General features: G+C 43.7%; 2 protein-coding genes across 2 annotated transcripts in view; one reads left to right on the top strand and one right to left on the bottom strand.

Moving 5' to 3' along the window:
* Positions 1-3236: 3236 nt before the first annotated feature.
* On the bottom strand, positions 3237-5122 carry LOC119460568 (probable 28S ribosomal protein S6, mitochondrial). Its single transcript, XM_037721510.2, has 3 exons — positions 4938-5122; positions 4703-4842; positions 3237-3753 (listed from the first exon to the last, which is right to left on the bottom strand). The coding sequence occupies exons 1-3, from the start codon at positions 4980-4982 to the stop codon at positions 3510-3512; spliced, it is 429 nt and encodes a 142-aa protein (XP_037577438.1). The 5' UTR covers positions 4983-5122; the 3' UTR covers positions 3237-3509.
* Positions 5123-5454: 332 nt separating this feature from the next.
* The window catches only part of LOC119460567 (ATP synthase subunit O, mitochondrial), a 28191-nt gene continuing 15751 nt past the window's right edge, over positions 5455-17894 (top strand). The window contains exons 1-5 of the mRNA XM_037721509.2: positions 5455-5549; positions 5853-5900; positions 6309-6419; positions 10629-10701; positions 15287-15346. Of these exons, the coding sequence (XP_037577437.1) occupies positions 5520-5549; positions 5853-5900; positions 6309-6419; positions 10629-10701; positions 15287-15346 (322 nt within the window). The 5' untranslated portion in view covers positions 5455-5519. The remainder of the gene's footprint in view (positions 5550-5852; positions 5901-6308; positions 6420-10628; positions 10702-15286; positions 15347-17894) is intronic.

Genomic DNA, 17894 nt, shown 5'->3' with positions numbered 1-17894 from the left:
TTTCATCATCATTCCTTTTCATCATCATCATCAATCTGTTTATGTCCACTTGCAGAACAAAGGTTCGTCTTGCCCATTGCCTGTCTTGTCACTCGGCTCTATCCTATTCCCGAAAGTTTAATAATTGCTTCAGGAGGGAACAGCACGCTAGACAGTCCGTGCTTCTAGGCCCTTGCATTCAAGGGTCCTGCTGATGCATTAGTGCCACTGACACCCACATCTATTTATATCATGCTCTCATTGCATATCTTTTATCACCATCGCATGTCTCGCACCTCATGTGTCATTCTCATAGTTTTAATGAATCTATATTCTACGCACTTCTTATGTTTTTAGGCCTCTATACAGCCGTCTGACATCTACCCTCCAAAATTCACAGCACATGCTTCATTGACAACTAATTAGCATTGCCTTCGTGCTCTTTGGACATTACGCCAATAACATCCAATTATCATCATTTCGTTCGCTCTGAACCTGTTGTGTTACTCGGAGCACTGGCTATCTGCTCTACACATTTCACGACCTGTATAACTCCACTTCTTGCTTTTAAAGGAACACTACATAAAGAAGGTTACGTTTCGTTAGTAAATTACTTTTTTTCAAATATACCAAGAAAAGTCACTCTTACATTAAGTGAAGGCTTCATAAAATGAAAATATGCCAAAGCGACAGAAGGGTGGCGAGATGCCACATTGAAATTCCTGCACTAGCTCCTTGTGACATGGACTTGCGTGTCTTCTCAGGTCTACTTAATTGTTCATTGATAAAAACGCATTACATTGCATTCTGAAGGAGCCAAATACTTTTCTTGCTGAGTTACGAAGATTATTTTATGCGCAAACACGGCCCAAACACAGACACTCAAAAATATGCGACACCATAATGGCAGTATAATTGGGTGTGAACTCGGTATTTATTTCATACACTGGTACCAACCCTCTTTCATACATGTAACACAAATTTTGAAAGAATACTTGACCAGTCCCAACTGATTACAACTTTACACCTGTCTGCTCTCTCCCTTCTCCACACTGCAATCTGCTACATCTACTTTTTTGTTCCATCACTTGTGCAATCGTTTATCAAGTACAGTATACTTCCATTAATTTGATATTTCGGCTAATTTGATCCAGACTGAAGACTCCGACCGTGTCGGCACCCATGCATTTCTATGGGCCCAGACTTCCATTATTTTGATCCTAAAAATTAATCTTTGCCGGATGATTCGAACTTGACCAGTCAGCGTGCAGACGCGTACCCCAATAACGATCCCTTTCGTGGCAGCATATGTCAGCAGAGCTTAGGGGACAGTGAATGCATTATCTGATCATGTATATTGATTCTAAAAATTAATCTTTGCCGGATAATTCGAACTTGACCAGTCAGCGTGCAGACGCGTACCCCAATAACGATCCTCCCATCGAAATTACCTATTTTCTGCCTTCCCCAGTAAATGTTTCAAGCAATGATGGTAGCTCGCAATGTATGATTACAGTATTTACCCGATTCGAATGCTCGCCTTTTTCCAAGAAAATTGGACCGATAATTGCCTCGGTGCAATCGGATACCAAACCAAAACCACGTTTGCAACGTTTGTATGCTTTACCGCACAACAGGCTGTACTGCGGCAAAGCTGACTTCAGGAAACAGGCTGCCATTGTGCAACACATATTAGACCCTTGCCCATTTTTATTGCTAAAAAGTCGGGTGAGCATTGGATTTCTACTTTGTTTAGGGACTTTAATCTCATTTCTATGTTAGTTTTCTACCTCAGATGCAGAAAATGCAGGTGCACATTTAATTCTGGGGCATGTTAGAATCGGGCATTTACTGCCTAGTGAATCAGCGATGTTCGAGCATATTTTCTGCATCTTATTTAATTCAACCCGCCGGTTAATTCAATGAAATTCTTGGTCCCGTCGGGGTCGAAATAGCTGAAGTCTAATGTACTATATTTCACCAAATGGCCCTATTCTGCTCCTTACCAACACCTTCTGTCATGAGTGTACCAACGGTCACTTCATGTTCTTTCTCTTGCTCCAGTTGACTGAGCTGCAGAAGGATGCAGCAGCTTAGAGAAGTTGCTGCTAAATGCTTTAGTTCAAACTTTTAGTCAAAGCTGCTTCACAACACTGAGGGACAAAGGTGCCAGCAAAGAGCTGGTTGTGCACGTGACACTTGTTTTTGCCTTGTTCAAGGTGGTTGTTGGCTACTGTCGCATCACCTTTTCTCTGACAATGAAGCAAGGTGTGAGAGATCTAGAAACTGGTTCCTCCAACAATGACTCTGGTGCATCAGAGGGATGCACCAGATCAGCAGCTTGGTGATGCTCAATGGCTGCTAAGACCTCTAACAGCCCTGAGTGTGGCTACTGTTTTGTTCTTTCAGTGATGGCAAACAAACCAGTCATACATTTATTTTTTTCACCCTGAACAGCATCGGGCATCACTTGGGTTAACAAACAGGTCAGAGCACTGGCACTGTTTTCACCTACAGTGGAAACGCTGCAAAGACGGCACGGTCCTTCACAATCACACAGTCGCCAGAAGTACGTGTGCACTATGTTGCAAATATAAGTACTATATAAACTACTTCAGAAGTTGTATGACAAACAAGACTATTCTGAAAGAGGGTATGATTTAAAGGTGAAAGGGTATGGCCCGCAATAGGTGCTAAGGCACTTGTAAACCTATTATAAGTAGGGCATTTGGCTCAGATGAATCATCAAATTTAGCATTTTTAGTAAGTGCTCCAAAAAATGACCTTTTGCATTGTATAGCCCCTGCCCTCTCTGGCATGCCTTTATTTTTTTAAGCAAGCTTTGGAATGTGAGCAACAAATCATTTATATTCTGCACACGGCCCTGCAGAATGTTTAGTCAGAAGCTGCAGCTTGCCTAACAGTTCTTTTCGTTCTGCCCTACAGCCACAGTTGGTGCAGTTCACATATACAAGGCAAAAAAAAAAAAAAAAAAACATTAAAATTAAATTATGGGGTTTTACGTGCCAAAACCATGATTTGATTATGAGGCACGCCGTAGTGAGGGATTCCGGATATTTTTACCACCTGGGGTTCTTTAACGTGCACCTAAATCTAAGTACACGGGTGTTTTCGCATTTCACCCCCATCGAAATGCTGGCCGCCGTGGCCGGGATTCGATCCCGCAACCTATATACAAGGCATTATCACTACCTACTATTACAAGTATGGCTGGTCGTGCCTGTGATTATTGCATTTAACGTGAAAGGGAACGCTGCATTCTACATTCCCATTTGCCTGTTACTGCACTGTAGAATGTAATGAACTTAATGCCAGCTTCTGTCACGTTGTAGGTGATACTGAGCATGACTGTGACATCTTGGATAAGTAACGGCTAGCGTAATGTTGAATTCCTTCAAGGCTTTATTCGTAGTGAGGCACAAAAAAGCTGAGTACTCGCAGAAAAACTATAACTGTACAAGAAGTATGCACAATGCTAAAGGCAGAAAAGTGCGACAGCCACTTTCTGCTCAGACTGGACCGTCTGTGTGTTTTTCGAAGATCTGTTTCTTCTTCACCTGGCTCTGTGCCATGAGTGCCTGCACGCTGGGTCGGTAGGCAGGTGGCTGCATCTCTTCTTCGAGTGTGCACTGGATAGTCTTTGGCGGTGAAAGCGTGATGAAGGTGGCACGAATAATGTCCACGTCTCGTTTGATCTCTCCACGCAATGCCACTGTAAGCTCCGGTGATGCATCAAACCGAAAAAGAAAGTAGCTGTAGAAAGAAAGAAAAGGTGCACTCATCCATGTGCTTCACAATGACAGCACTACACTGTAAAAGAACTGAAATTTAGAAGACAAGGTACCCTCATGATCCAATTATGCCTTTCACCAACTATCGAGATCGATTGTTATTCAAGGTCTTCAATTTTAGCACAGATATTGCTGCTATCCTGCAGAAAGAGTACATACGTTGACCAAACAGGCAGATATTCAAGCTACTAAAGCACCAAAATGTGTGCAGGGGTGCATAGGGCCTTCTTACTTTTCATTGCAAGTGATGTGGGTCTTACTTTTAAGAAGTGCACAGCTATAAATTAAAGGCATGGCAGCACCAGCAGCAGTTGTGCAGTGTGCTGTCACTTACTGTATGAGAGAAGTAAGCAAATAGACTGAGGAAGTTGTAAATGATGTATCTTATCACATAAGGTTGCAATCATACTTTTGTTACATCCAGTGTCAAGTTACAGCTACAGAGGCACGTAACACACATTTCACAGAAAGTGAATGCTAACATCCTTTATTTCACCACTCATTTTATGTGTTTATTACTAACATTGTCTTACTGCATTTTTTAATAATTCTAGCAACTGCGGACACAAGCAAGCTTTGTGATGACCAATGACTCAAGTTGAATGCATAAACAAAAAGAATATATATATATATATATATATATATATATATATATATATATATATGTGAAAGCCTATCGAGAAACGTGCACACTGACGCTGTGCGTGTTCAGAAGAATAAGCATCTCAAAAGGCTATTGGTAATCATCGGACACATTGGTTCTCACAGACTAACACACGTGATACATACAGTTTATTAATATGATGTTTAATATTGAAGTTGCAAAACGCAGACAAGTGGACGCCTCACCACTGGTTACGCTACTCCAACAGCTTTAAATAGCGAACACCACAATATAACTCGTTACAAACCTTCCGTGCCAATTCGTCCGACCATGTCTGCTCATCTTGAGAGGAAGTTCCTTCGTGCCTAGGTTTTGGATGTAGCGAAGGATCGCTCCGTTTTTCAGTACATATTCACCCATGCGTTTGAGCGCACTGGTGAGCTCCGGCTGAAGGAAGAAAATGAAAATATGGTCAACATCTCTACCTACCATAGCGATGCGAGATTCTTTTCTCGGAGATGGCGGAAACTTCGCGTACTTACTTTCGCCATTTTACGTAAAATCATAGTCATTTCGTATGCTGGCATGATCTTTCAGTGGTGTCCAGGGTAAAGCAACAGCACCTACAGAACTTCGAGCGCACGCATCAGGAGATGATCATCAGGAGCAAGATCGTTGGTGGAGGACGGTGCGGGCCAACGTTCGGGCGGCGTGGTGCGATAGCAGAAAAAAATGGTCTCCGAGATTTGTAACGTTTGAGAAGCCTGTCTCAAATCTTAAAGTCATGTAAGCAGCTAGACAAATTAATAATGAAACCCTGCATTTACACAAAAAACTTACGTCATTCAAATTATGCCAAATAAAATATCTGATATTGAAATGCATTTAGCTTTAGAAATTCTTGCCGCAGATTATAAGAAGCCAACAAACAATGAAACCAAGGACAACATAAAGGAAATTACTTGCACTTACTAATTGAATAAAGAAAATGATAAATTAATGGAAATGAAAAAGGATCAGATTGTCATTTTGAGAAAACTAGCGAACTAGAAGCTGGCAACATTGCTGTCATTTCACCGCTGCATCATCATCATCATGCTGCTGCCACCGCATTGACCTTCGACATGGCGGGTTGTGGTCGTGTGCTGACTTTGGTAAGCCCCCTCTTTCACTCCTTTATGGTAGTTAACGTGTTCTAGTAAATGCAACAGCACAATGATGAACAATAGCTATTAAATGCAGGCCATCGCTGCAAGCATAAGAAGTTAATGCGCCGCGGTAAAGGCTTTTTGTAAAAGTGTGTAAGCCTCTCTGCTTACGACGGGTTGTTTCCTCGTGCATGGCAGAGTGGCCTCAATTAAGGCTATTTATTAATTGTGCGCGCCACTGGGGTAGAGTTTGCATGTGCTTAAAATGCCCTGCATTTATTCCATTCGAGTTTTATGGCTTTTTTTCAGACTCGCCATTTCTCTACGACCGGCGCGGTCAACGCCGGTCTCGTCAAGGTGAGCAGATTTTTTCATCCTGACATAACACCACTCCGCTTCACATTTGCTGCGAGAAGATTTAATAATTGTATCTTTTGCCAACACTCTGCATTCTCTTAACACATTTTTCAGCAAATGACGAGGACGTGGTAAATGTGAGGCAGTCTAATGACAGGAAAGGCGCAATTAAAAGTTAACCTATCGTGTAGTTCAACGTGTCTTGGATAGTTAGTAGCGCATTCCTGTTGCCCTTTTAGGCGGTAGGCTATTTGCTTAGCGCTTGTCAGAATAAAAAGCTTTTATTGCGTTAACCTGGTACTAGAAAGCTTAATGAACGTGTGAAGAGAGAAGCTTGCCCGATTCATTGCAGCTGGTGCTACCATGAAAGCATAATAATCTGACTAATGCACTCATTTGTTTTTGCAGCCTCCTTTAGCAGTGTTCGGTATTGAAGGCCGGTATGCGAACGCACTGTACTCGGCGGCTTCCAAGGAAAAGAAGCTTGATGCTGTTGAAAAGGAACTCGTCAAGTTCAAGGTTAGCACTGCTCTGGTGTGGAAGCACTTAAGGGAAGTTGCTGCAAGAGCCATTCATGTCCCCTTCTTATGCTGGCACTTTCAGGCAGATTTTGCTGCTACTACCTAGAACGAAAAGTGGGTCTGGAGTGCTGTTGCATGTATGGGGGATAGGTGCTTGGTACTGGCATCATCTTTGGAGATGGTGCATCACGAATACGATGCACCAACTTGCCCAATTCGCAGTACTTCTGTTCTTTGGAGAGTCAGGACACCTTGAAAATAAGTCTGTCAACTGGTATTCCGTCCATAACAATGATTTTCTTTGTTCCAACAGCGTGCAATGCATTCTTTCTATGTTACAAAAGAAAAATTTTCCCCCTCATGCTAGGGTGGGCAGTTATCTAAGCAGTATGACCGACAGGTTGTCAAATAAGGATGAAAAATGGAGGCCTGTGGCCACTGTGTGGTGGTTTCAATCGTATGTTTCCATTTTATGCATTTATTTGTTATACTACAATTATGTCAGCATAAGTGCAAGAACTGAGACTTATAATAAAAACTTAATTCCAAGATAGCTTTATGTGCTTTCTCAGGACAAAGCCACGACAATCAGAACCATGCGTATATGGGAATCTGCTTTTTTCACAGCCCAATAGGCACATGTGCCCCTGACCTAGCGCATTAGTTGCAAAACGATTTTGAAGGGCCGTGCGTGTGGCTGGGCAGCCCATATCGAGGAAAAGTTTCCTGAGAAAAAAAAAAAAAAAGCCCGTGGACGCGCACTGCTGCAAACACTCGTGCTGTGTACTGCATTGCAACTCCACTGTTAGCTCTACGTCAATGCTGTGCCGAAATCATGCTTAGCGTAAGACTGCAACTCCACTTTAAAACAGAAAGCGGCCAGGGTTTCGTCCGAATTGCACCATGAACTACGTAGTTGCCGCCTTTCATTGATGGCTAGCAAATTTAGTGAACAGCCTCTGCGTTACACTTAGGCGACAATTCAAGAACAACCCTTTTCTGACGAAGTCTTCTTGCAGCGTCGGCCCTCACTTGCTGATGGTAGTACCGCGTGCCTGATTTCACATAGTCGGGGTACACTAGTTCAATATGAGGCCGGCAAGACGCTGACTCCACCGATTGGCTGACTATTCAGTAGAATGTGTCGTTGAGAAAATTTTATCATAGCATGCAGACGACACAACTGATGAGCGCGAGTTCTGCTTTTCGTTGTAGACGGCACCGACAAAATCAGCGTGCCGACCACCGTTTGTCTGAACCTTGCGGGATCAGTCTTCCTATATAGCTGGAGTGCCCTCTCTCGTATATATAAATAATCGTGCTAGAAATCAGTCAAGACGCCTTCAGAGTTGAAAAGCATAATCTCCAGCCCCCTCAAGCCGTGCACATGAAGTTTGAGCCAATGTTGATCTTGCTCAGCAAAGGTTAAGCCTGGCGCCGTCGAGTTCGTGCATCGGGCCTGTTACCGGTGGACCTGAACTTAAAAAAATTTGCAGTTAGGACAAAGGAAACTGCATTTATAGTTCAGTACTGGCCTTAGTGATTCGAAATCAACTACTATTCCCTTCGCACGGCGTGCACACAGTATGCTTGTAGCGGCAACACAAGGCTGCCTCTTCCATTCGCTACATAGATGCTGACACATTTGTTAATTCCAGAGGTGCAGTGTATAGCGCCGCGTCAAACGGGGAAGAGACAGTGCATTGGGTACAGCAGCGTGAACAACCACCTCTCTCAGTTGCCAACGGTGTCAGTGATGGCATCTGCTCTACGTTCTCGCGAGAAAAGTACACGGCCTGTAAATGAGTGCTTTTCTCTAATGATACTTTATGGTACATGCAGGACTGTAAGTATGGTGAAGTTAAAGAAAAGCGATAATCAGTATTAACAGTCTGTAATGTAATTATACATCTGGATCGTAGTTGCCATTGTATAACTGGCTCGGCAGCTCATTTTGACTCGTCTCAGGGTGGAACAGCGTGGCTCATATGCACAGATATGGATGTTTTTGCTATGTTTTGGTGTGGTTTCATATTAGTGATGCACATTTATCACATTTTGAAGCAAGCAATGACTTGTGGCTGTAGATGTCGGTGAAAAGAAATTCACGGCTTCTCTCGGCACTTCTCGAATATGCGAAATGTCTAATGAATGTGTAAAAGGAATACAAAAAGGGAGGTGCAAGTGCAGAAATCAGTTGCAACAAATTCCAAGGCTGCTGCATTCAACATGGGTGCAGGTACACGGATGAACCGTCGAAACTCCCGGCACCCTTCGAAAATGTTTCCTGTGGCAGAGGGCAGCACAGAAAAATGAAGGCGGATTCCCATGATGTTATTCTACCCTTTAAGATACTCCTATAGACAATGACGCTAGCATACCTGCCAACTCTCCCAATTCGCCCAGGAGAGTCCTGGAATTCTGACCAATTGTCTCGATTGTGCGGGTTATGGCCATAAATATCCTGAAAAAGTGCCCAACCACACTGCAAAAAAGAAAGAAAAGAACATGTGTCATGCAGCACAGCAATATCATAACTGCCCTTATGCGCTAGGCAGTTTGCTGAAGTCAGATTTCAATACAAGCCATTTGTGTGCAGGCAGTGCAGGCCTAAGTTCGCTTCAGATCGAGATAACTGTTGAGTGCGCATGAGGCAAGAGTCCAATCTGTGCTGCATAATGACTGGTTTCGTTACGGCAGTGCTGCATAACATCTGTTATGCAAAAAAAAAAAAAACATACACAAAATATTGTTGTGAAGCAAATCTGGAGTGGAAAGGGGCCACTGTCATGGGAAATAGCACATGTTCCTCAACCCCTTAAATGTGTTATTATTTTGACCAAAAGTGACCTTTCTTGCTTTCATTTTATGGCTTATTTTCAAACTTCGCTCCATAGAAAACCCTTCTAAAGTGTTTTCAACCAATTTGGTTCATGTTTTAGGCGTGAAAACCATGCACCACTGTCGCGCCAAGTCAACGTTGCCATTACTTTCCGAATTGTCATTTTCGGTAGAAGTGATAAGAATACTAGTATTATCTTCTTTGCTCGAACAAAATTCTAGTGCATTGCTTTCACTATCAGAGTCAAGCAGCGGCTTTCTTTTGCACGTGGTAGCTGACAGTGGCAGACGCGTTTGTTCCAAAAGGCGCAAAACGTGTTCTTTGAGCACTGGCAAAGTGCTGCCACTTATGTATAGTAGAAAACAGACTGCAATAAATGTGCCCCTCTGGTGCTGACGAAATGGTGGCCATCTATGTTGTAGAACATGACTCAATGAACAGGCGCTGCAAGAAAAGTACTGACATCTATGTAGTAATACAAAGGAGCGAAACAACTGGGATTTCAAACGCTGCACTGCAGCTGTCTGTGTAGCAGAAAAAACATGGACATGCTGAGTTCGTCCAAATCGCTTTGAAAATGGGAATATTGAACTCAGCTTGTCCACAGCACAATTAACCAGGATCAGCTTTAATGAGCTGAGCTCATCCAAAACACTTAAGGGGTTAATTATGCACGCACATTTGCAGTCTCCGGTAACAGCATGAGCAGAGACGGTACTGGCAGCCATTCAGAGCTGTTTCTGACGTTGCTGTGGCCCAGGAAAAAAATTTTTTTTTTCTCTTTTGTGTATTCGGTCACCACTTTGTGCAGTAACTTGCTTATTGAACGGGATCCAACTACCTTATCATATCCATTTGAGGCCAAGACAATGAAGCCAAGGAGAGCATAGGGGACTTAACCATCATTCACAGATTGCAAGATAATTGCACATTGCAAAAGGTGTGTGGAGGGACTGTCATCTCAGTAGCTATGAGGAAGAGCACCTCATATGTTATGGCAGAAATTGTACACTCAGCTCTCACTGGTAGAACAGTTGTCTTTCCTTCCATTTTTCTTTTGTTAAAATATGTTGCAAGTTCGACCCTCCTCTGTAAATAATTATGAAGTTCTGATCAGTAAAAAAAAAAGAGCATTTTCTGTGTGCTTTTTTTTGGCCTTCTCTCTTGGCTTCATGTGGTTGTTGCTAAAAATTGAGTCACAGTTCTCTTTATTCTTCTAGCTTGCCATAAAGTTCAACAATATTTGCATTTTTGGGTAAAATTTCTTTTGATGCTTTAGCAGATGTTTTCTTTACGTGGTATGCAAGAAAACACTAGTAAAATTTTGTGGATGTCAAATAATGTTAATTTTTAATTTCCTTATAGGGCTTGATGGAGCAAGACACCAAGCTTGCCCAGTTTCTTGAGAACCCACTTGTCAACAAGCTCGTCAAAAGAGGTGTGTTCCAGGGCCGATGGGTTCTTATGTATCAATTGGTGAGACAGCCGCTGTCTGAGAGAAAGGATTGGGTGGTTGGATAATGCTTAGGGCATAGGAGTGAGTAGCAGTTATTGTATTTCTGAAGTTACAAATAGTTTTGCAACAATTTCTAGTATAGCTATACACCAACTGTGTGTGTGTTGTAGGATTTGGGACTCGTAGTCTTGGAGTCCGACGTCCAACTGAGTGTCGCGCTCTAGCCCACGCCGCCGGTGTGTCTTGTAATGGGTAGCTGGCCTACGCTGCGTCACACAGAGGTTAAGCGGGCCCACGCCGTCGGCTGAGCATTCTTGACGAGGGTTGCTTCTTTAGTCATGATTACAAGGTCGAGAGGTAGGGGAAACGAAACAGGGGGCTTATTTATATAGGAGAGGCAAACTTATTTACAGAACAAGGGATACTCATACTGGCCAAAGCACGGAGTACATCGTTCTCGTAGCATGAGCTACGTATCAGAGCAGACTACATCGTTCGGGGAGAGCACTCCAGATGAGCCAAAAGTCCGCTTAAACGCCCTCTGTTCTCCCTAGATCCCTAGGTCAGGGAAACCGGCATGTCTACTTTAATGTCTACTTGAATACGATTGAGTGGGCCGAGTTGCGCGGCACTCCCTAGATGAGGTGCAAAACGACAAAAAGTAAGCTGAGGGCGTCGCGAGCGAACTATGGAGGCACGCGCTGCAGCAGGTTCAGCTGGCCCCAGGGCCGGTATAAAGCAAAACTATTCCAATCTGTTTTTAAGCCCATATGGGCGAGGCCTGAGCCATTCTGAACTGTCGTCATCATCAGCCTATATTTATGTCCTCTGCAGGACGAAGGCCTCTCCCTGCTAGCTGATTCCAACTTGCACCTGCAAATTTCCTAACTTCATCACCCCACCTAGTTTTCTGCCGTCCTTGACTGCGTTTCCCTTCCTTGGTATCCATTCTGTAACTCTAATGGTCCACCGGTTATCCATCCTACGCATTGTATGGCCTGCCCAGCTCCATTTTTTTTCTCCTAATGTCAATTAGAATATCGGTTATCCTCGTTTTCTCTCCGATTCACACCGCTCTCTTCCTGTGTCCTTAACGTTAGGCCTACCATTTTTCATTCCATCGCCCTTTGTGCAGTCCTTAACTTGTTCTCGAGCTTTTTTGTTAACCTCCAAGTTTCTGCCCCATATGTTAGCAGTATTAGAATGCAGGGATTGTACACTTGTCTTTTCAACATCATACGGTGCACGGCGACCGTGTTATCGCCCCTTGACTTAATGGAGAACGTCACGGTGATGGCAGAAATGCTCCTGGAGTGTCCATATAACTGTTGTTCCAGTAAAGACAGATTGGACTATACCCCCAGACAGATTGGACGTTATACCCCCCCAGTGTTTATTGCGGCTCTCGGTCTGCAGTGACATATGGTGACCCAGAAATTGTTACAGCTTTGATTGGACCGCCTGATTTGAGATCATTTTCCACTATCATAAGCGTCGGCGCAAGAATATATAGTTTGATCGTAGTGCCACCGATGTTTTCGTCTTTACTAGAAAGTATGTGCCATGCCACCACTTCACCCGCTCTTCCGTATTCTAGTACTTTAGCTACAAAGCGCGCGTCTGCTACGCGCTTCGTGTTGGTTTATTCTGTGATTTGTCGTGGTTTCGAAGTGTGCTGCCACATTTCATTCTACCAAAATTTATATTGGCCAACATGCGATTTGGTCTGCTCCAAAACGCAATTTTACTTGCTCCAAAAATTGCTCCAAAATGACTTTGGGCAGTCCCACCCTTGATATGTGCACACACTGCTTTACTATAGCTCTTGTAGAGCATTTTTTTCCCTTTAACACAATACCGCTTATAACAAAGTATATTTCTTGTCCCAGTGACTTCATTATCAAGTTGTATTATGAGCAGTGCTTTTCTGACAAATTTTGCAAGAGATGACAGAAGGCGATGGGATTGTATAGTTCTTTAACATTCTTTTTCTGAAACTGGTACATTCCTGTCAAAGCTAAAGGTATATTTAAAATATGTGCTGAAAGAGCTTGCTTAACAAGCATGAAAATCTTTTAGTAACACTGAAATTCCATATTGTGTAAAGTTTGTGTTCTTTAGTGACTAAGTTTAGTTACCTTGGGAAGTACAGTTTCCGAAACGAAAATGCGCATTCTTCAGGATAGCCATGTGATGAGCTGAACTCTGTTTGCAGCTATGTTGCCTCCGTTCATAGCGAGTTCATGAAAGTGAGTTTTTGAGCAAATAGTGTCTGTTGTGGCAGCTTGCACAGGTCTTGCATATGCAGCCCATGAAGCTTAGTGTGGCATGTATGATGCTGCTGAAGTTACCAGAAGCATGGAGGCTGGAGCAAGACAAACACTTAAAGGCGAACTGCAACAAAATTTATGAATTGGCTATAAATGCATAGCATATGCAATGAAATCTTGACAGAGCCACAGGGCTGGTAGTTGACTAATTTTGTTATTATAGCAGCCTTTACATAGTGTCTAAGCAGACAACACGTGCACCTGGCAGTGAGCGGTAGTGATGCGGATGTGGTGAAAGTCCCAGAACTGTACATGGCTGCTGATCTCTCAATTACATCTAGGCGCCCAGGCACTAGCTCAATTTTGCCAATTGATCGTGCTTTCTCGTTGCACACGTAATTTGAATTGTTGCAAGAATGCATGCCGACGAGTTGCGTGGCCGTCGGGTGCTCGAACACGTACTCGAATACGAACGATGGCTGTGCAGTACACAACGCTGAGTAGAACACATTGTTGCTGTCCCAGCTTTCAAGGCGCAAGTGTGTGCTGCACCGCAGCAGGCAAGTGCGATGTGGACCCCGCGGACCAGCCAATGTGCATGAAGCATGTAGTAAACTGCACTTGACAAAGCTGCACAGGCTACATTCACAAGTACAGTCGCTTACTTAGCAGCGAAATATGTGCTTGCCAAACACTTTCTCGGTACTATGGGCCGTGATGGCACATGAGAAGCAAGTGCAAGTTTTTTCAGGAGCGATATTCTTTAGCGACCATTTCCAGTGGTGCATCATCTTCGATACATCGCACATTGGAGACGTTGAAGTAGATGAACGAAAGCCTTTCTTACACAGCGCCAGAGACGCTGTCAGCAGGAACCACATGCTGCATTTGTTATGAAGAACGCAACGCTGCGTCCATGGTGTAGATGCGGCGGCACACTATGTCGGAATGCAATGCCACCAGAGCAAAACGGGCAAAACTTTATCACGCCCTCGAGTCTGGCCGTGATTTTCTGTGCACTTTGCGTAAAGCCGCGGCTACTTCTCATCCTTTACTACAGATGCGTTTTGTGATGCACCCACTCGCATTTCAGCGTAAAACTTTCTGCAGAGACTACTCTGTCTAAACTATCTGAAACTGGGCTCTTTACGCAGTCGGAAATTTCATTGCAGTTGGCCGTTAACAAATGAGCTAGAGTAAAGCCCATGTTATGCATAATTATGCTTGAAATAGTGATGTGGTGTCTTTGTTCAACTGGCCACTGAACATGCCTTAACCCTGAGACTTGCCATCTGGAAACGATTCATGCAAGTGTTGCATGCACGAGCAACTGGGAAAAAGGAATTGTGTGGTACGAAATGAGAGACAATGGCACCAGAGAAAGCATAGGGGAAGTTAATCGTTATGTTTAATTGAAATGTAGAAATAATCGGGTAAAGGAAAAATTAAGGTGGAGGAAAAGATCACTTTCTCTGGCTTCATTGTGTCATTTCTTCTGATTGTGACTAAAAAAAATCGAGTCCCTCGATTGCATCTCTGCTTCTTGAAGTGTGTTGTTTCTTTTTGCAAATCTGCTTTTGGATTGTTTTTATTGCGATAGAAATTATGTGGACACTCCAAGCGTGTTATTGCCATCGCTGCCGCCGTGATGTTCTGTGTAAAGTCCAAGGGCAATAACACCATCGCCTCATGCCGTATGCCGTAGGTGCAGGTGAAAGCGTGCGAGGAAAGCCAATGATCGCGGCTCTCAATGATCTGGCCTGCGCGAGAGAGGGAAGCACAGTCTTCAATCAGGCGAAAGGCCGCAGGGGGATGGGATCAGTACAGCACATGGGGAACCGCCGATCGCGGCTCAATTTCGCGTGTGCAGGAAGGGAGGGGGGACTGCATACATTGCACGGGCGCCTTATCTTGAAAGCGGCTCATACCTTTGTGCGGGCAATGTTCTCGTTGCTCAGTTTATGTTGAAACAATGCACAGCACGAAGGTCACTTCGCTCGCTGCTGCTGCCGCGCTTCCAGACGCCAGCGTTACGACAACAAGTGTCCGCGGTTATCGAGTGTCGTGTTCATATTTGCCTGTGTGTGCTGACACAATGCTTGGTAATTTAGTTAGCAAGCATTTCCAAGTTTATACGGCCAATAAAACTACTATCCTTACTTTGTGTAGCTGTCTAGTGATTTGCTATCACAATAAATGCTTTGCGTTTCGGGCGAAACTATGGCTCTTTTTGTCTTGCAGCAGTGCAACTGGCCCTGTCTCCAGTTGATCATTGTTTGCTTTTTCTTGTTCCCCAGATGCCCTCCAGGATGCCCTCAAGAAGTTGCAGTTCAGCAGTTTGACTGTGAACCTGATTGGTAAGGGGACGCACCACGGTCTTTCTGATCAGTACAGCACATTTCTTGAGCATGACCCAAGAGCTTGTTACTCGAGGTTCTCTCATGCATTTAAGGCTGCTGAAGATAATTTCGTGCAAGTCACGGGGGGGGGGGGATACATGTTAAAGAGACGATAAGGTTGTCCAACTATTTTCAGGCTATCATTGCAATTTGGAATAGAGCCCAATCGGTGGTGTCCAAATCCACGCCCCGATAGGATGGCGCCCTCTGGATTTAAAATGTAAATATGAAAGGCTGTGCTTTTGCTAGTTGAATGTTGCAGAAGCGATTGCGGGAGCCAGAAACACATCATAGATGTTGGGTTTTGGACACAACTTATATGATTATATACACACAAAAAAAAGTCTCTAAGCTGTCGCTAACTTTAAAAACTATAAGTTTTAACTTATAGTTTCAGTTTGAAATGGCTGAATTTAAGTCTTTCCCATAGACAGTGACGGTGTGACGATGGGAAATGCAGGGCCACAATTTTGTTGTCTGCTCGAAAGTAGATCGATACCACATTGGATGTTTTGTTTCGCATGCATCTGCCTATGCAGCAAGAAGGGCGCCGTTGAACTTTGCCCACAATTACTTCACTTGCGCCATAAAAAGCAGCAGCAGATTGCCGATATGCACATGCAAAACCAAAACGACGCATGGCGGCCATGATGTATGTCTGGCTCCTGCAATTGCACTCTAAGAACAGTTGCACCCTTTGGGGTGCATTTTTGCCACACAACAATAATCGTCATCTGTCTTGCTTGCGTTTACTATCTTGAAAACTCTGCACTTGCTACTTTCCTGTCAAGAACGCTGTGTCACGCTGATAACGCTCTTGTCGTTCGTGACCGAGAAGTGCCGGGCGCACAGCGTTAAAGAAAGGAAAGCCACGCAAGTCAGATGACGATTATTGTTCTGTGGCAAAAATACGCCCCAAAGGGTGCAACTGTTCTTAGAGTGTGCTTCCTGTGTTTGCAGTAAAACAAAAGCATGACCTGTAGATCAGCTTTCATTGTTCCTAGGGTGCAGTTTCCAGGGGTGCGATTTAATTTTATCACTACTCATTGTTGCCAGACTGCTGTACGGTTCAGCTGCGATAAAAATAAAAATTTTGTACGGCACTAAATGCAGTAAAATTTTGCCAGGTTTCAGTAAGATGCATACCTCATAAATATATTGTCTGGCAGGAAGGGTGACAATATGTACACGTGCTGCAATCATTGTCATGTTTACACAATTTTGTGACAGGCCCATCCTCCTAGAAGATGCATAAGAACCATGATTCAAAATATTGTATTACTGTAGTCGCTAGTAAAACTGTAAACACTCACTCAGTTGGATAAAGGCGTTCAGGCACTCACTCAGCCAAAAGAAACATGCCAATGCCTTGTACCACATAAAATTTTGGTTTCCCAGGTTGCTGGTGTTGAAATCCATGGAATAGTTTACAGGCACGACAGAGCCTGTGGATTTTTAAGTTTCCCCAGTGACTAAGTAATGGTGCTCCTTTGAAGCAGTGAATTTGCGAGAACTGCTTTATAGAATGCAACATTGAAAGGGCGATGAATTTGGCTGTTACAATCCTTGAAAATAAACACCGCTGTGCAAAATATTTCACGATGTGCTTTCTGGTTATCGTCATGTAACATCACGAAATCACACAGGTGATGCTGTCTCCATCTGCGTGCTACACTATGTGTTAGAATGTTTGGGACGAAATCAGAGACTCATCTAGGTATTTGGCTACATTGAATGAATGCTTGTAGCTTCATTTTGCGCTCGTGATTACAGTCAACTGTTAATTCAACCCTGATGGGGCCAACGAAATTGATCATATGATTCGGCGGGTGGAATTAAACAGGATGCAGAAAAAATTTCAGAACACACTGCTGATTCATTTGGCGGTGTTTAGATGACATTAAAGCTCCTAAACAAAGTAGAAATCTGATGCGCCCAAATTTTTAGCAAGAAAAATGGGCAAGGGTTTCTTGGATACTGCACTAGGTGGGCCGGTTACCAAAAGTCGGCTTCGCCGCAATACATTCGTGTTATGCGGTAAAGCATGCAAGCGTCATGAAGGTGACTGGTTTTGTATTCGATTGCACCACACAGGCAATTTTCGGTCGAATTTTCATTAAAAAAAAGGGGCGCATTAGAATCTGGTAAATACTGTAATGAGACATTTTGAGCTATAGTTACTACTTGAAAGACTTCTTAGGGCAGGCCAAAAATGGAAAATGATGCGTGTGTTTCGATGGAAAATGATGCGTGCTCAACGCGTTCGCTGTCTCCTAAGCTCTGTCAAGAGAGATGCTGCCACTAAAGGCTCATTCACACTAGGCCGACACGACACCGATTTTGGTCTGCCGACTGATGACAACAGCATTTTACAGGACGGAAAACGCTGCTGCCAACAGTCGGCAGACCAAAGTTGGTGTCGTGTTGGCCTAGTGTGAATGAACTTTACGGGGTCACTTTTGGGGTCACCATAGTGGACAGGCACGGGCATGCTGACTGATGAAGT

This window comes from Dermacentor silvarum, chromosome 8 (assembly GCF_013339745.2).
Source record: "Dermacentor silvarum isolate Dsil-2018 chromosome 8, BIME_Dsil_1.4, whole genome shotgun sequence".
NCBI lineage: Eukaryota > Metazoa > Arthropoda > Arachnida > Ixodida > Ixodidae > Dermacentor > Dermacentor silvarum.
Note: the sequence above shows the minus strand (reverse complement) of the source record. Positions and strands in the feature narration are given on the sequence as shown.